We start from the raw sequence: 18,026 nt of genomic DNA on the forward strand, positions 1-18,026 counted from the left end.
AATGAGACCCATGCCAGCAGAACGCCAGCCTGGTGATAACCTGCAGAAGGCACCGAGGAAGAAATTGTCTTATCAAGTGTCTGGTGGGGTTGCTGCTACCCTGAGGAGAGCAGGAGGGAGGCAGGCTGGGCACGGACAGGCCACCCTCTGCATCTCCGCACAACGGGGGCAACGGGAAACCCTCTATGGGGAGAGCTGTAGGCAAAGGAGTTTGCTGGGCTCTCCTCAGAGAGGGTCGGAAGGAAGCCAAAGGCAACTGAAGAGACAATTAAAAGCAATAACACACTGCTCAGGTGAAATTAGTGCATGGTTCCTCTCAGGGAACGATATCTCTACGAACAGCTTCAGCCAGGCAGAACAAATATTTGTCTGTCTAGAGGAAGGGGGTACCGGGGAGAGGAGGTGAAATTGTGTTTCAGCCTGTGAATCTCTCAGTGAGTTCGGGTGGGTATAATTCATCCGAGTTAGACAGCTGAAATGATGTGGGTTTTGTTTTTCTTTCCCTCTAGAGAAACACACAATGTGTTAACCTGATCCATTTACAAATAGAGCAGCTAAATAGGAATGCAGTGAAAGCTTGGGACAATCTAAGCTGGCATGTGGTACAGTTAGTGTTTACAACACTCATTAGGAAGGTAAATGATGCCTAAAACTGTTTTCAAGAGACTTAGAGAAAATTTTTCATTGTGGATTGTATCAAAATATAACTTAAGATTACAAAAGAACCTCTCAGCTAAATGGTGGTACCATTCACTACCAATAGTGAAAACTATTTGGAGTTCACTCACAAAAATGAAGTGAAGACATTTCAGGTACTTATATATCACAAATGATTAAAAAAAAAAAGGTTAGATGATGAATTATTTTTTTTGTGCATGTGTGTGATAAACCATCTGTAGAAGTAATGCTATGTGAATATTAATAAATATGCAGTGAACTGGTATTGTATTTCAGGCTGTATTGATGATATTAATGAGAATGGTAACGTATGTGTGTTTATTATGATTAACAGAACCGTGTTCAGGTGGTTGCATTTTCCATCCGAACCAAATTAACTTTCCCTTTCTAAAGTTGTTGAAGATAAACATTAAATACACAGAAGCGATCAGTGAAAAAGCTCCTCCAAAACGCTCTTCATTCCTACGTCCTAGTATAAATGAGTCTTGAGAAGTGTTATTGACAATTATGGACATACAATACCCAAAGGGGAAAGAACCTGATCTTCGTAGCAGTGAGTTACAAGCAACTTCCACCAAGCCCAGGATTAAAAAAGAAAGACTCATGAACTTCAGTGAAAGCACATATACGTGTACAGGTAGAACATGAGAGCAGCTTTAGTGGAGATAGAGCTGACAAAGATACTCTGGTTTTCGAGTTAATGAGAAAATAAGTCAGGCTGCCTTAAAGACATATCTTAATGAAATAATTAACTATAAATGAGCTGCTGTACCACTAACAGAGAGTAGAGAGAGTCCAGCCTATAACTTCAGGGCATATGCAAGAAAAAAAAAATAGATGAAATAATGAAACAAATTCTGTTTATATCAAAGTTTAAACACAGGTGGTTTGGTTTTTTGGGCGCTTTTCTCTTTTGCATTTCTTCTCTGGGAGCAATTCAAATAATTGTATTTCTTAATTGCCATAAGACTTGCTCCTGCAAACATTAAAAAGCGTGTAGAAAAGGAGCTGGCTTCTTTCTAAAATATTCAATGAAGAAGCTCACATTTTCTCCAAACAAAATGAAGTTTTTCCCTGACTACAGCTTATAGATATGGACAGAGGTCTGAGAAAAGTGATTAGTGTTTGACGAGAAAGATGCACAAAACAGAGGTCCGTCCTGAAGATGCGTGGCCCAAGCCCTTTCAGGTGGGCAAACCTGGAAGGTACTAAGAAGAGATGATTGAGTGGTACCAGAAGAAGAAAGAGCAGAGGTTTGAGGAATTGGTAAAGATGATAGAATGGAGGTTCCCATGGAAATTTTGAGCTTTGTTTCAATAGAAGCAAGTTATTTCAATCTATCAGCAAAGATTGTCCATCCAAACACAGATGGAGAGAGTCAAGGTTGTGGAGCGTGTTGGGTTCCTTTCTGTTCAGTAAGGATATTCTCACAATACTTTCCATTTTCTACATGAATATTGTTAAACTTTGAGTTTAGTGCAAAGAACAGGGAATTTTGCAGCTTATTCTGGGCACTGCAATTCTCATCATGAAGTTATTAACAAGAAGGAACAAACAGTAATTGTGATAGAACAACGAGGTTATGATGATGACTTGTTCTTACACCAGCTAAAAATTATACTCCTGTGATCTCTCTGTTTTGCTGTAACTGGGAGCTACTTTTTAACTTGGGAAATTTTCAATAATAGAGCTAAGAAGGAAATTACTGGACATTTCTTTGAACAGTAAGCTTCCTTGAAATGCAGAGATAATGTCATTATCAGCAGGTTCATGTATTTCAAAACGCTACGTTCATCTGACAGTTCTTTCAATCTTTTTTAGTAAAATACATCTGTAGCCATTGTGTAATCCCCCCCCCACCTGTAAATTATAATGTGGAATGTCATGATTTATTTCATAGCATGAAAGCCATTAAATGAATACTGACAGCACCATTAGCGTTCTGATCTTGAACTGAAGTGCAAGTCAGCTCTGCTTAAGTCATCATTCCCATGAACCACAAATAAATGTTCAGTTAAAAAGGGTGCCATAGGTTAATCAGAGCTGAATTAGTAAAGAAAAATTAGTAAAGAAGTGTGCAATTCAGGAAATGACATGCTGGATCTCTTACTCTAACATCCTTTCTGTAAGCAGCCAATGCCAAAGACTCCAGAATACTGAAATATGGGCCGAAAACTTGATTCATTCTGAATGAACTAAGAGATATTGATATTATTTCGGCAGCTGAATCTTGTGCTCTGACTGCTCCCACCTAGACCTGGTACCTTGTTCCCACTCTTGGCAAGCAGAACTCAAGTGGGCTTCACACACCCCGGACTCCTCTCTGGCCGCTGCGTTCTGGGACGAGTCCTGGTGAAAAGTAAAGTAGAGATAACCAAATTAACTTAGCTAATAGCATTCTTAATTTATCCCACCCAAAATCATCAAATACTGTTGTTCTGCCCTAAACCCAAGATTCCTTGATACCAGCTTTCAGAAAAGGCGTCCTTCTGCTTGCACTGCAATAAGATGTTTAATTTTATTTTTAACCTCTTCTGAGCTAACACAGATTCATACTTTAAACAGTCACAAATCATCTGCTTTTCCTGAAGACCATACTCCATCTCATTTGTTCCCTATGCAATGCTCCCCATTTTGTTCTTTTTCTACACACTTAAACCAATTATTTTTTCTCTAGTCATACAGATACTACCTATTGTCCTTTTTGGAGGAGAAAAACTGGCTGTGTGTCCCTAGAACATTATGAATTCTGTTGTAGTATAAATATTTATCACAACGACTTAATACTAACAGCTGTGATCTTTTAACATGCGGAGCCTGTTTTATAAAGGGCCAAGTGCTCTGTATCTCTTCCCGATTTCCAAAAGATTTGAGATTGCTCATGTTTGGCATGCCACTGATGGGGCTTAGCATACTTCAAGGAGGAACTGTTCCTTCTTAACGAGGAATAATTGTTTTCTCTCCCAATATAGCTCTCATCCAAAGTTTAGACATTATTTGTACCTTTACTTGCATTTTTATCCGAGCTATTTAGTCCAATCTATTTGCCTATCTGAAGGGATCAGCAACATTCAAACTGAAACATAAACTATTCAACCTCCCAAACCTTTGTGTTTGTTCTTAAGTCACCCATAATAATTTACAGCTTCTGTGAGAACCTCCAAATTCAACAAGCGTAGTTTCTCTGTGGTCGTTTATTAACTTCCGCCCCCCCTCCCCGTCCCTTAGGTGAACCCAGAACACCCCAAAGAGGGATTACAAACTTTTTTTTTTAAATGAGGTTAAATGAAATTTACGTTCTTTCCCCCCACCCTGTGTTGCTTACAAAAGTATACTTCAGTAATTTCAAACTAACACACTTAAGCTGAAGTAACTGCCAAATCAAAAAGAAATAATACTTTAATTGATGCACTGAGGTAATTACTCATTCCAAATGAAATGTTTCTTTTCTCATTTAGAACTCCAAATGGGACGCTGGTTAATGGAACAAGATGGCCAGTCTTCACCAGTACTGAACAAAAATATTTGACATTAAATACCGACACTTCAGAGATACTGACAAAGTTACGTGCTCAGCAGTGTCGATTCTGGAATATTTTTTTTCCCAAAGTCCTGGAAATGACAGGTAAAAATGCTTTTATGGATGTCTTTATTTAAACTTTCATTTAGGATCATTTACTTGATGTTAACATGAGACTTGAGTTTAAATATTTACATTCCTATTTGTAACTGAATTTCCCCGTGAGATGTTGAGATGTTGGTCACCCCCATCCCTGCCGTGGTGAGGGTACACCCTGCAACGTGCCCTGTGCTTCTGGCCACGGGCTCACCGCCCTGTAGCACCCTCTTATGCACTAGGACAAAGCCTGGGGACAGGCCAGGGCTTGGGACTTGTGCAGTGTGGAGCTTCTCTGCCCCAAACTGGAGAAGCAGCCCCAAGGTGAGACATTTTAGAGCGCTGCAAATCTCTGTTCTCAAGTTACCCTCCAAATATAAGGCCGGCACTGCCTGGCTCCTGCTTCCTGGGGTACGGGAGAGAGCAGGGAAGATATTACTGAAGTGGAAGCTTGCACTGGGACTTCTGGAGACTGTAGATGTTCTGTATAAATTTCATGTATCTGAAGTACATTGTGGGATGTTATATTGGGATTATATTATCTGTTATTTATGGGATTGTATTGTTATGCAGCTAATCCACAGAGGATATGGAGTGTATTACTGCTGCTGCAAGGGGATTCTGTTCTACATCTCACATGAGAGCGCCGTGTGTTTTATTTCTAGAGTGTCAGTCATTGACAACAACCCAGAGACTTCCAGACTTGCCTATGCAAAATAGAACTGATTTGTGCCTGACTCTGTATACAATGAGTTTATGAAATCTCACTACCCAGAAAAATGTAACAGGCTGTTCTAAACTTTAAACTCAGTTCATACAATGGTTCAGGTTGGAAGGGACATTAAAGACCATCCAGTTGCACCCCCTGCCCTAGGCAGGGACACCTCCCACCAGACCAGGTTGCTCCAAGCCCCATCCAGCCTGGCCTTGAACACCTCCAGGGATGGGGCAGCCACAACTGCCCTGGGCAACCTGTTCCAGTGCCTCACCACCCTCACAGTAAAAAAATTCTTCCTAATATCCAATCTAAATCTACCCTCCTTCAGTTTGACACCATTACCCTTCATCCTATCATTACACTCGCTGATAAAGAGTCTCTCCCCATCCTTCCTGTGGGCCCCCTTTAGGTACTGGAAGGCTTCTATAAGGTCAGTTAAACACAAAGAACTCAGATTTTCATTGGAAACCCCATGCCACTGTTTTTGCAAAGCCCAAACAGACCAAGCCTCTGTGCTTCTGAACTTTGAAAGGAATTGATTTTATAAAGTGATTTTGCAGCTCTGGAACTGCATTCTGCACTTCTACTGGAGAGAAAAGAAAAAAAAAAGAAAGAAAAAAGTCTCATTTCAAAATAAGATACACTTTTTAAATGTTAATGAGTAATTTACAGGCTTTTCTGTAGATTCAGTTTGAATGTTAGTCTTAAAAATATGTAAACTTTTATGGTGCACAGATGATTCTTTCTGAAATAATTTATTCCTTCCTCATTTGAGCCTATAACTGTATTATGGCTCAACTTTTATCCCCTCTCAGTTCAATAGATGCTTTTCAATTAAATCAAGAGAAGCAAAATCTGTAGGTAAAATGAATAATTTATAAAGCATACCCTGTGATTTTAAAATCACGGTATACCAAATTACGGGTGGATTTAAAGGAGGTTTCTCAAATTCTGACAAGCCCTTTATGCTGAGCCAGGAGAACTGAACTATTTTACATATTTCTTTAACCTGGCTGTGAACCCCTATTGAGTCGTGTGCATCTTAACAAATGGACTGCGCGTAACCACAGGCTCTGTGGCGGAGCAGAAGAGAGCACATCACCAGACATAGTTCAACACACCTTGGCAGGACAGCAGAGTTGCTTTGCATGGTCCTGTGGTGTGAAGGATGACAAAGCAACACTCTGGATCTGCTAGGAGACAGGAATACACCCCTTTGCCGTATTCAGTGATTTACAACATAAATTTTCATAATTTAATTAAAAGACATTCCTGAGCATATTCTTAGCAAAAAGTAAAGAATCATCATGCCTGGACGCTGGTATAGAAATGAGACAAGAATATTGTCAGGAAGAACTGCTGCTTTGTCATGTATCTACATCTATTAGTCCTTGAAACATTGCAACAGAAATACGATGGTTTTGTATTTACGTTCCCTATACAGTCTTATACAATTCTGACAAAGAAACCTTTAACATTCTTCTTACAAACATGATATAATACTTTATAATGTAATAACTCTTTTCACTGAAATATTATTTTGCATTTTCTATCTCCTTTTATGCCCAAAGGAGAGCGCATGCCGTAAATACATATATTTCCTCATTTTCTGAGAGTCTGTCTTTTCTATTGCTTGTTCGGTTGAAATATTCTTAGAAAAAGAAGGTTACTTTAGCATGATATAAGACGACACAGAACAAGAAGTAAGGAGATTTTATGTTATCATTATTGCAAGTTATAGTTCAAGTAGCGTTCAGATAGACAAAGTGGAATTCTATCAGGTAGAACCTGAAGAGAACAATCAAACCAACTTATTCTGCAGAAATGGCAAGGGGATTTCTCATTGTGCCAGGCGGTCAGAATTTGACATGGATGTGTTTGGTAACGAAGCACGTGTTTAGTTACTGATCCACTCCCAGCACAAGCCTTGCTACCCCCTTGGTGTCTTTTCGGCATGTAACGGCTGGCTCCAGATGTGTTCAGCAACTGAGAAAGCGTGTTCCCACGGCAGGCTGGGTATGACAAGTTCCTTGAGGCAGTGAAATACATGAGAGAGGAAAATATTTAGTCCCTGTCATCTTTAAGGTTAACTGTTTCCCATTTTCCTCAAGAAACAAAATCAGATAGTTCCAAAAAAGTTGTCATGGGTATGGATTGAGAAAAATAACGAGAAAAAAAAAATAGAAGTCTTACCACTAACACAACTGTAACAGATATGTATAAGATACCGGCCTTTATATCTCTAGAGTACTTTGTATCACTTTGGAAGATTTCTCAATGTCTTCTCCTTCAATTCAATATATAGAAGTATAATCGAAGACATGAGTCAAAACTTGTAGTTTTGTGTCCAGCTTGATAATAATCACTGGACAGGTAAACTGGACCTAGACATGCCTAATGTGGGCTTTCAGTTCCAACTAGACCCAATTTCTACACAGATGCCAACCCTATTGAAAAGGCACCAAGACAACCCTCCGTCCCTGCTCACCCCAAGACAAGCTGGGACCATTTGGCATTTAACGTTTCATTCAAGGGCGTGACCTCTGGGACAATCACCAGAACTTTTTCTGATGACTGTTTCTAAAAGAAACCCACTGGAGGGATAGTAAACAGTAAGTGACTCTTAAGTGGCTTTTAGAGCAATCATATGTTAATTATAAAAGCATCTATGTTAGACTCTGCCTCCTTAACACAAACTTTAATGCATCTAGAGCCCTAACTATTTATATATGCTGTTTCCTTTGATTATAGAGAGCTGCAGGCAGCCAAGCTTTCCATTTATTGCTCCATTACTATTTTGGTATGCCTATTACATATCATACCTATTTTTCTATTTTATTTTATATTACTGCATCATATTATCTATAGAGAAATCAAACAAAGTAGGTAATGTAAATAAATAGTATTTTAAAACAACCCTAAAATATTTTGAATGTGGAGGCTGAGAAAAGTTCAGCCTCTTGACCGGTGAATAACAAAAACAATTGTATTTGCTATGATCCTTCAAACAGCATCTGGATTCTATAGAGCCAAATACTCAGGGTAGTAAGAATATTAAAAGTGAGACTAATTAGAAAATTCGCCATCAGAATTAGTTTTCACTTTCCACAGAGCCAGATGCTGCACTCATTATGTGTGCAGAGAAGTGAACTAGTCAAAAGTACCCTCACCAGTAGTACTGCACCTACCGACAAAGTAAGATTCTACTCAGTGCACCTATGGGCAGCAACGATGCGCCTTAACAATCTCATTTCTTTCTAACTCTGGTTCCTTGCATCCCAGGTCATAGGAGAGATAACAGCCCATACAACATTTCACGTCCCAGAGAGCTCTATTGACTTTTGGAAGAAGAAAATTAAAAAATAAAAAAAAAAATTAAAAAAAATTCTGAAGTCCTTAAAAATACGTATGAAAACAAATACACTGTTGTGGTTAGATAACCATCGATATTCAGAGCGTGTGACTAAAGAACATTGAATAGAGAAACTGAAGTATAGTTACTATTTTTTTTCTCCTTTCTGAACATTTGTGTAGAAACTATCACCATAGGAATCTACAGCATAGATAAACTTGTAGCATTTATCATCCTAATGAATCAAGAAGTTTGCAGATACCCATATTTTTGAGCTATTGAGGACAGAAAAAATTAATTCCAACTTGTCATCCCTTATTAATTATACTGTATAACAACAGCTATATGGCCTTTGTCCCAATCTTAATGTTAATACACAAAAATACATTTAAGATTAGCACTTTATTGGCACATCTATCAGTTCAACAAGTGAGGGTATAGAGATAAATTTAGCTTTGCTATAATGCCATTAAAGTAAGGGCTGTATGCCTGCGTGGAAAGAAAAGAAATGCCAGCTGTCAGTGCTGACACTGCCAAAGAATCAAAAAACCCAAAACCTTTCATTTTTTTTGGTCTGATAAACTGGGACCTTTCTGAGCACCGAGGTATGATTCATTGCCTACTGAAACCTCCCCTTTTCTCCTTGTAAACTTCACTGGGCTTTGCATTAGGATAATTGGTATTACTATGAAGTTTGGGATTGCCTAAATGACTACATATAGCAAAACAACCTCACCGTATTATTAACTGACTTCCCTAGTACTGCAGCACACTGTAGCATCCCGGTGCTCTGAGCTTTTGAGCTGTAATTATCGGTCAAGTAGAATCCTCTAATCTTTTTTTTTTTTTTCTTTGCCTTCGCCTTCTAGCTGTCAGCTCATCTAAGTCATGGGTGGTTGCTTCAAAGAGATTGATGATGTTGGTGATAATGGGATGCATTGACTTGTGACTTCAATTTGGATCTTATCACTGCGAAAAAGCAAACAAATGGGAATCCGAGTTCTTATTTCAGTGTTTTCCTTCCCCCTTTTGTCTTTTAGATTCATAATGGTGGCTCCTCCGAATTTCTCGTTGTCTGCTTTCTCTAGCAGACTCACTTCTTCACCGGGATCCTTAAGAGGCACTGAAATGCTTCATTAATTTATACTCTAGAATAGTGACTTTTAATTGAAGGTGTATGTGTGGTAGAGGTATTCCAGTTTCTAGGGTCTTTGGGCAGACTTCAAACACATTTAACCTGAATAATTAAAGAAGAAACAGTTGTGTTTTTTTAAATTTATAAGTGTAGACTTTGCCTGGATAAGTAAAACTGGATACCTATAATCAAGAATATGACAAGAAATACAATTAGGGCATTTTTCTCCAAATACTACTACTACTGGTTGATACACTAAATTACCAATCCATTTGACATTTATAGAAAATTTGGCTTTACCTGAGACCCTGGCTACATCTTTAATTAAGAAACATGCAAAGATGAGTTCTTAGTGAGGGAAGTTAAATGTTGTGCATGTCTTCTCCCCATAGTTCTGAGGGTCATATCTGCATAGCCTAGTGATTAAAAGGTGGGTTTATTGTTACTAGCATTTACAAATCCTCTTTGAGTTAATGACAAACGAGGCCTGCAGAAAAAAATTTGAAAGTGACCTGAACTTTTCTTTGATCACCAATATAACTGAGCTTATTTACATCTTTGAACTGAGGGAGAGGACTGTAGTTAATTTTTTAAATAATTATTCCTATATTTCTTCTTCACAATTTCCCTTTTGACTACAAGCAGAAGTACAGAACCTCCCCAAGAAAGAGTATCTTGTTTTTATTTCCAGTCTCACTGAAACCACGAAGTAATGTAAACCTCATTTCAAAGTCTCATTAAATTGCCATCTGGATTTCCACACCAAAAAGGTTTGGAAATGTTGAGCGAAACTGCAGATAAGCAACCGAATTACTGGATGCTTCTCCAAACTAAATCTCTGAATCTGTTAACTCTCTTTCCAGAATGTTTTCTCTACTGATGTGTGAAACACAAAAGTATTTCATTTTCACATAACCAGTTAAAGTTGCAGTGCTGGCAGATCATAAAAAAAGGGGAAAAGGGTGTATTTATGGAGGGAAAGGGCCTATGCTCTACTGCAGCAGAAGAACATAAAGTCAAAAGAGCATAAAGGAACCATGGAACCGTTATCTCATGAACACAATTACCAAATTTTTTTGGAAGCAGGCTATGTCAATATGGACACTGAGATAATTAGATCCAGAATGAATAAAGGCATTCATAGTTCATAAATGGTTTCTAAGCTTTAAGAAAAAGTCTACAACTGATCCAAAATAATAAGCCACAGTATGCAATACAGTCTACATACATTATCTTTCCTTTACTTGTTGTATGGGTTGTTCCTGCAAGGTCACTGCATTTCTCCCTAGCATTAATTACTTTTGGGGACCAGAGGAAGTGATCCCTGTCTGTAAAATACTCTGAGAACCTTATAAAATTATATATTTTTATTACTCTTCTCATCCTCGCCCTCTGCTCTGATGCCTATAACAAATTTGGCAATAAATATTGCCTTGGGACACAGGATTAGTCGGCAAATGCTTTATGGGCTAGAACAAAAAAGAAGAGTCAAGATGGTTTCATGTTGACATAGTGCACATTTTACGGTATCCTCCTGCAAACTTGTGTCCTGTATGCTTTAAACTTGCAGATTTATTTCACAGTGCAGTGAAGTCCTGTCCATCCATTGAAATCCATTAAAACTAATGGCAATACTGTTGTTGCCTTGAACAAAGCTGTGATTTCACTGTATCTTTACAAGCACCTATCTCAGTTTGCATATCATAGTCTTTGGGGTACGTAGGGTTCACTGTAGAGTATACTGAGTAAAAATAATATTTTTGAGGATTTTTTTTTTTTAAAAAAAAGGTGGCTTTAAAGTTACTCATTTGATGGACAGAAGTATTATCCAAAAGCAACAAGCCCATGCATAAGTATATTTATTACCCTGCAGTATGCTAGAATGATATCTTTGCAGTCTTTCCTTCCTGATGTAAAGATAAAGTGTTAATCACTAAATTTTCAATCATCCCAGGTTTAAGAAAAGAAGCAAAAGACCATCCTATAATGTATTTGGAGCAAATGACATTGATAATCAAAATTATTTTTCAATTAGCATACAAAGAGATTCAAATTTAGATTAATGTAACCCATTTCATGTTTTACAGGAAATATTGATGAAGCAGAACGAGAGTGGAAAGCAGGATTCCATCGCTGGAACAATTACATGTCAGACTGGAAAAATCAATTTAATGATTACACTAGCAAGAAGGAGAGATGTGCAGGCTCTAATTAATATGTTTACCCTTTCCAGTATGTCCGTATTACTGTTCATCAGGCAAATACGCAGGTAGCTTTCTAACACGTCTAGCATTAAATATGTTATGCAGATTAAAAAATGTTATGGATATAATTTTGATTTCCCAGACCTTTCATTTATATTTTACCTCATATCTCAATAAACAATATAAGGCATCTGTACTCTTTGAAGCTTCACTGTGTTAAATAGGACTATAGAGATTAAAGTCAGAAGATTAATGAGGTACATATTATAAACACTAGCTGCTTAAAAGCACACTTCAAAGAAACAATGTAATCTGTTATAGAAAAGTGGATTTTTTTTTTTAATAGAAATAGCAGCGTTTTACAGTATTGCCATGCAAAACACAATCGGTTTTGATCTGTAACTGCAATGCCACCGCGCTTAAACCTTGCTTCAGACATAATTTAGTTGACATAAACATAAAGAGATAATAACTTTGCTGGACGCACCAAATGATATTTGCTTGTTAGACCAAAAAGTTTTAAGACCACCATTAAAGCCTGAATCATTGCTGCTTTATGGCCAAATCTGTAGGACAAAACCATAGTAGGAGAGTATTCAAATATGTACTGAAGGCCTAAATCATCAGCACTCTGTGTGTGAGTCCAGTGGTGAAACAAGCCAGAAAAACTGATGCCTCTGCTATTCTCATTTTTCAAGGAGTAAAGACCCACAGACTCACAAAGTAGTGAACTCACAGCTTTCCCCTCTCAGGCACCCACTGCCTTCAACTGGCAAAAGTCTCTGCTATGGAGGTAAGCTCCAATTGTGGGTTTTTTTAATTTTTTTTTTTGTGCACCGCGTTGCCTCCTAGTCGAGGGACAGCCCCACATTTACTGGGCCACGACAGACAAACCTGCAGAAGACCATCGAACTGTGCGTCAGCAGGGTCATCAGAAATCAGCCGTGAAAGCCCTGCTCAGCCAGCCAGCTCTCAGGAGGAGAGTGGGACCCGGCCACAAAGCCCTCGCTCCTCCTGGGGAAGGATATCTCTGCAAAGGGACACGGGGACCTCAGCAGGAAAGACCCAGCTCTTTGACGTGGTCAAGTGAGCTCTAGTTGCCATGCAAGCAGGCATCTCCTGGACCCCTTTCTACCTGCTTGAGCTCAATCTATTAGAAGCTTCTAAAAATGCCCTTGAATAATTCTTGTTACTTCTCCACTTCTGGAGGGGGTTGGAAGTTGTATGCCTAAAAAACACCTTAATTGGCTGCTTTTTACTGGCCCAACTGGGAAGAATAAATGCCAAAAATTTGATAAACATAAGGAGTATGTAAAAGCAACAACCCATCTCATAAATAATTTATCCTGAAGCTTTCTGTAAATGTAATAGCATTTCAGTGCATCTATTTTCTGTTCTAGCGATTCTGATCTCTTGCAAAATTCCTTCTTGAATTGAGACTGAAGACATCTAGATAATGAACTGAGAGTGCTCTCTCTCTGGCAATCAGTTTGACCACACTGGATCCCTACACTGAAAGGATTTATTTTTGCAAAAAGTCCAAGTTCTGCCAGAGATGATGGCTTATCATCTTTTCAGGCATTTCTAAGAGAATACAATTATTTCACAACTAAATTACGGAAAACCACTTTTTAAAACAGTATTTCCAAAGAGTACAATCAAACCTGTGCAATCAAAAAACCTGGTCATTTTTGAGCAAGCTGATTAAAATTTGAAATTATCCGGGATTAAAAAGTCCTCTTTATGCGGCACTTCATGTTTATATCACAGGCAGTTAGCTCATTACATACATTAGCATAGTTACGGCCATTAATAGTTGCATGGAGAGCTGTGTCAGTCTACAGTGTTTTGGGTATTTATTGGATATTCATCGGATATTCCTCATGCCAGTGATGAGCTACCAAAAAAAAAAAACCCCAAACCACCACACCACCAGAAAAACCCACAGAAGGATGAACTTTCTGCCCATCCTTGAGCCAGTTCTGGCACTCCCCGCTGCATTTCTGTGGGGTACGTAGACATGTTGGGTACTGACCTGCCAGTGAGCTTTGACAGCACCAACACCACCTAAGCATGAGTAAAACCAGCATTTGTCTCTTTTGATATCGTCGTCTTAGCTATATTTCACTATCCATCTGTCTAATCAGCCTTATCAACGGAGGGAAAAAAAATCTCAGCTAATGAGAATGCACAAATAACCTTTGGGAAGGGCAGGTTGCAAAGCAGTTTATAAAATATTTTTTCTGGAAAGGTGTCCTTTGTATGTGCTGTGAGCCGGGCTGGATAAGGTCTATTTGAAGACTAATATCCTTTCCACAGCGCGCATACCATGCCTGTGACATTCTTAAGGAATTGGAGAGAAGAGGAAAGGAAAGCAGAATAAAATAAAGGTTAAGCCACTTTTTGAAATGTGGTTTTACTGATTATCTTGGTGTGAATAAATTGCTAGCTTTGTCTTTTTCATATGCTAGCAAATAATATCTCCATTTATCATCCATATGAAATCAATACATCACGTAGTCATGATTCATATCCCACACTTATGCAAAAATAAGAAAGCCTTAAGTACTTGGATGTAAGTGACTAAGGTAATGAAGAGTGAAAAAAGACCAGTCCCCATTGTGGGTAGTTTCAAACTAAAGGTCAAACAAACTTCTGATGGAAATAGTTTAAGGATACTGTGTCATTGCTTAAAATGATGATTAGAGGGATATCTCACCCAGACCTCACTGAAGATGTAATGTTGTTAATTAATGTTTTCTCTTGGCTCAAAAGAGGCAAGAAACCAAGGTTTCTCTGTGAAACCAGAGAAAATGTGTTGATTCTTTCTTGCCGTTCTTGATATCTGAAGCAAGAATTCTGAATTTAGTCCCAGAGTTGCTGAAAGATTATAATAAAATGAACTGCAGTGCCAACAAAAATGCTGGCATTAAACCAGTCGTCATTAGGTTTATAAGCTAACAGCACGCTGATTAAATTACAGACATTTCACACGTGTTTTAGAGACAGTCATGAGAGGACTGAAGTCAGAAATTTCCCAGCAAAACTCTGTTTAATTAAAGCCACCGTTTTTTGCATTTTAAGTGTTTTGTCTAAAGGAATTTGGGTTAGATAAGCTTTCAGTGAAGTTAAACATTATTTGAGTGAAATCCCATCTGCGCTCCTGCTGGAGTATCAAAACCCACAGGAGTTGGGATGTTCAGGGCACCTGGTCTCAGGCACCCTGGATAAGGGCTAGGGCTGCTCTGCATAGCTGGATCAACCAAGGTTGAAGCTTTCTGGCTTTAAATAGGGGCCCTCAAACCCCGAAAATTCTCTCTAGCAGAGCTAACACCCCCACAGGGTTTCCAGGCTTCCTCCCAAGCGCAGGTTTTACACCCAGAGCTCAGATTTTTGGGACGTGTCCTCAGCCCTTGCTGTCCTAAGCCCTGGCCATCGCGCTAGGTTTATCATACTGATAAAGCCAAATTTCTGTTTAAGTGGAAGCCTGAGGTTTTGGCCCTCTTTGGTCACTAGAGGCTCAGGCTATTTATAGAGCAGAGATTACTGCTCTATAAACACACAGATGCATGCGCAGAATTTAGATCTTTGTGAACAGACAGCTTGTACGTGTCTCTTCATAGCAAGAAGCAGAGGCAAATCTCTATCAGCTTATAGTTGTAAAGGTATCTTTGCAACATAAGGAATATAAGTCCTCTTTTTTTATTAATATTTTGAGCGTTGGAGAGAAAATTATTTCAGATTATGTGACACTGATGGAACTGTCAGAAAAATGGATATATATTTCATGACGTACAAGCTTAATATGACCTCTGTAGGCCTCCCTAATGTTCCTATCACAACGGATCATCAGCAAGCGATTTGGCCCATTGTCACGTGCAGATATATCACATAGATTAACCCGAACGTAACATTAACAGCGGAGAGATACGTATTAGTCTCTGTCGACATCGTAATGTCGTCTTCTCAGGCTTGATTATGGTTCATGCATTTCTACTGGCTCAGCACCAGTTCTGCAACATCAGCAGCAGCTATTTAGAGGGACATAATAAACGTCACCGTAATCCAGTTACACCTGCAGCGTGTCCAGCTAATAAAGAGCAGCTGGTGCTGCCACTGCCAAGTGCCAACCTGTCCGCAGAGGGCTCTTGCCCTTACGTCCCCTGTTGGGGGAAGAAGGAAAAAAAAAAAAACCAAACAAAAAGGAAAACAAAACAAAAAAAAGGAGGAAAAAAAACCACGGAAAAGAAACCACAAACCACCTGGGGGGTGGGAAGCAAGAAAAAAAAAAAAAAAAAAAATCACAACCCAACAAGGGGGGGGAGAGCAGGGACAAAGGAAAAAAAGACCATAAAACCCCCACACAAGCACTTTTGCCCCAGAACGGCAAACAAATGGAGGGCTTAATACTGTACACAGAGGTACTAAGTATCCCAGTGTCCCTGTTCCAATAACTCCAGCCAAAAAATCCTCCCACTGAATTGCAAAATAAGTTTAGGAATTTGACAGCGATTCAGAATACAGGGTGAGGAATGAGACCGGCAGGTTTGGCTCAGGCTCGGGGGCTGCTGTGGAAAGCGCTAGTGCCAGCTGACTACTTTCTCACTGGCTTTTCTCTTCCAATCCGTGGAACTACGGGCATTTGCCAAAAACTCCGACTGCTCTTGGCTAGCCAGCCAGTCTGAAACCAAGCACCTGTATAACAGATATGTGCAGCTGTATATGTTTACCGGGGCTGATCCATCTGTAGTACATGCCACATGCCCGTTGATTTACTCTGGGTGGATTAGGAAGCAAGAATCCACTAGAAAAAGAGGGGAAAAAAAAAAAAAAAAAAAAAAAGAAAAGGTTCATGGCTGAATTACAACTATTTCTCTTTCTCATTGCTCTGTTTTTATTTGTCCTCATCTGTCCGAGGTTCTAGACGAGTTTTCAACTGCTAAGTGATTGCTACTGTATAAGGGTGAAGAAACCTCCTTTAAAAAAAAAAAATAATAGCAAAATAGAAAATTTTAAACTATTTGAATACTGTGTCTTTGGGATCTACAAAAGGTATTTGGAAACTGTGCGCACATGGTTGATATTTAACAACCTTGACTGGGTTCTGTGAGCCGAGAGGACCACTGCTTTAAAATCACGTGTCTCTTGGAGACCATGCATCTGTGCACACCTACGTACATAGAAACAGGTTCATCAGCAATTGCCTCTCAGCAATACATTTCCAACCTTTGGAAGCAACACAGAGATCATGGAGATGGAGGGTTAGACGTTATTGGGTTTTTTTATTTTCAAAGTGTATCTTCTTGGTCCTTACTGAAGAAATAAAGAAACGATCACAGGACTTTGCGATATAAATCAACACCTCAGCCAAATTAGTCATTCACACTTAAAAGTTCAAAAGCTTTTACCCTGATTTCAATTGTTTTAGGACCAAGTTTTATGAACAAACATAATTAGCCATTTTGAAATGCTTCATAAGACAAGATAATTCCTTCCTGACCCCTGCTGAAATCTTGAAGCATGAATACTGATTATCTTCTTGTAGCGCGTAAACCTTCCAGCATTTTGTTGATAAACTAGATTAGTTGCACTCATAAAAACGTTAACTCATAGACTTAATGACTACAAAGCAGTGATGTGAATCTACAATTAGCGCAGGTGTGAGTTTTTGAGAGGCTTTTAATTGGATTGCAGGTGAGATTAAATAAGGCTTCTAGGCATATTGCAAGCAGAAGTGCTGGGCTGGGGGGTGAGGGGAGGGTTTAGTCGCATAACGATTTCAGTTAGTTTGGGGACACTTAGGAGGAAAAAATGAAGCTTTGTTCCTGCACAGGGACTGTGACACGGAAGTGACTGATGAAAAGTTTTCCTTCCTGATAGCATCACAGCGGCTTGAGGACACTTACAGAGGCTGGGGTGGGGGTGTCTGGCTCTTGGGATTTACCAAATCTGGTCATTACGTATATTATCATCTTTTTAAAAATACTGTCATTCTGGTCAGGGATCTGGAGATAGCCAGGAAATTATTGTTATTTTAAAACTGAGAAGTACCTAGTCCCTCCAAATCCACGGATTTGCCTGGAAAAGAACACTGGCTTCTGATCTTTTCAGTTCTGCTCCATTTTAATATATGCGACGGTTGCAGGAGCTAATGTTCTAGCCACTATTAATAGAGCAACGCACAAATGGTGTAGGTGGTTCTCGCAGTTTGGGAGTGCTGTGGTTAATTTCTTTAATTTATGAAGTATTTATAAGTCCTCAGTTGTACTGAGTAGTGGTGGTAAAAGTGTGTAGGCAGAAAGCAGTTATATCCACACCTCTCA

The 18,026-nt window shown here is 39.0% G+C and overlaps 1 protein-coding gene across 2 annotated transcripts in view; it reads left to right on the plus strand.

The window, feature by feature from the left end:
• BCHE (butyrylcholinesterase) overlaps nucleotides 1-14,676 on the plus strand; it is a 58,293-nt gene extending 43,617 nt beyond the window's left edge. The window contains exons 3-4 of one of the 2 annotated variants that reach the window (XM_054206836.1): nucleotides 4,137-4,303; nucleotides 11,587-14,676. In XM_054206836.1, the coding sequence (XP_054062811.1) occupies nucleotides 4,137-4,303; nucleotides 11,587-11,714 (295 nt within the window). In that variant the 3' untranslated portion in view covers nucleotides 11,715-14,676. The remainder of the gene's footprint in view (nucleotides 1-4,136; nucleotides 4,304-11,586) is intronic. The other variant, XM_054206835.1, reaches the window with a different exon arrangement.
• Nucleotides 14,677-18,026: the final 3,350 nt, after the last annotated feature.

This window comes from Rissa tridactyla, chromosome 6 (genome assembly GCF_028500815.1).
Source record: "Rissa tridactyla isolate bRisTri1 chromosome 6, bRisTri1.patW.cur.20221130, whole genome shotgun sequence".
Classification (NCBI taxonomy): Eukaryota; Metazoa; Chordata; class Aves; order Charadriiformes; family Laridae; genus Rissa; species Rissa tridactyla.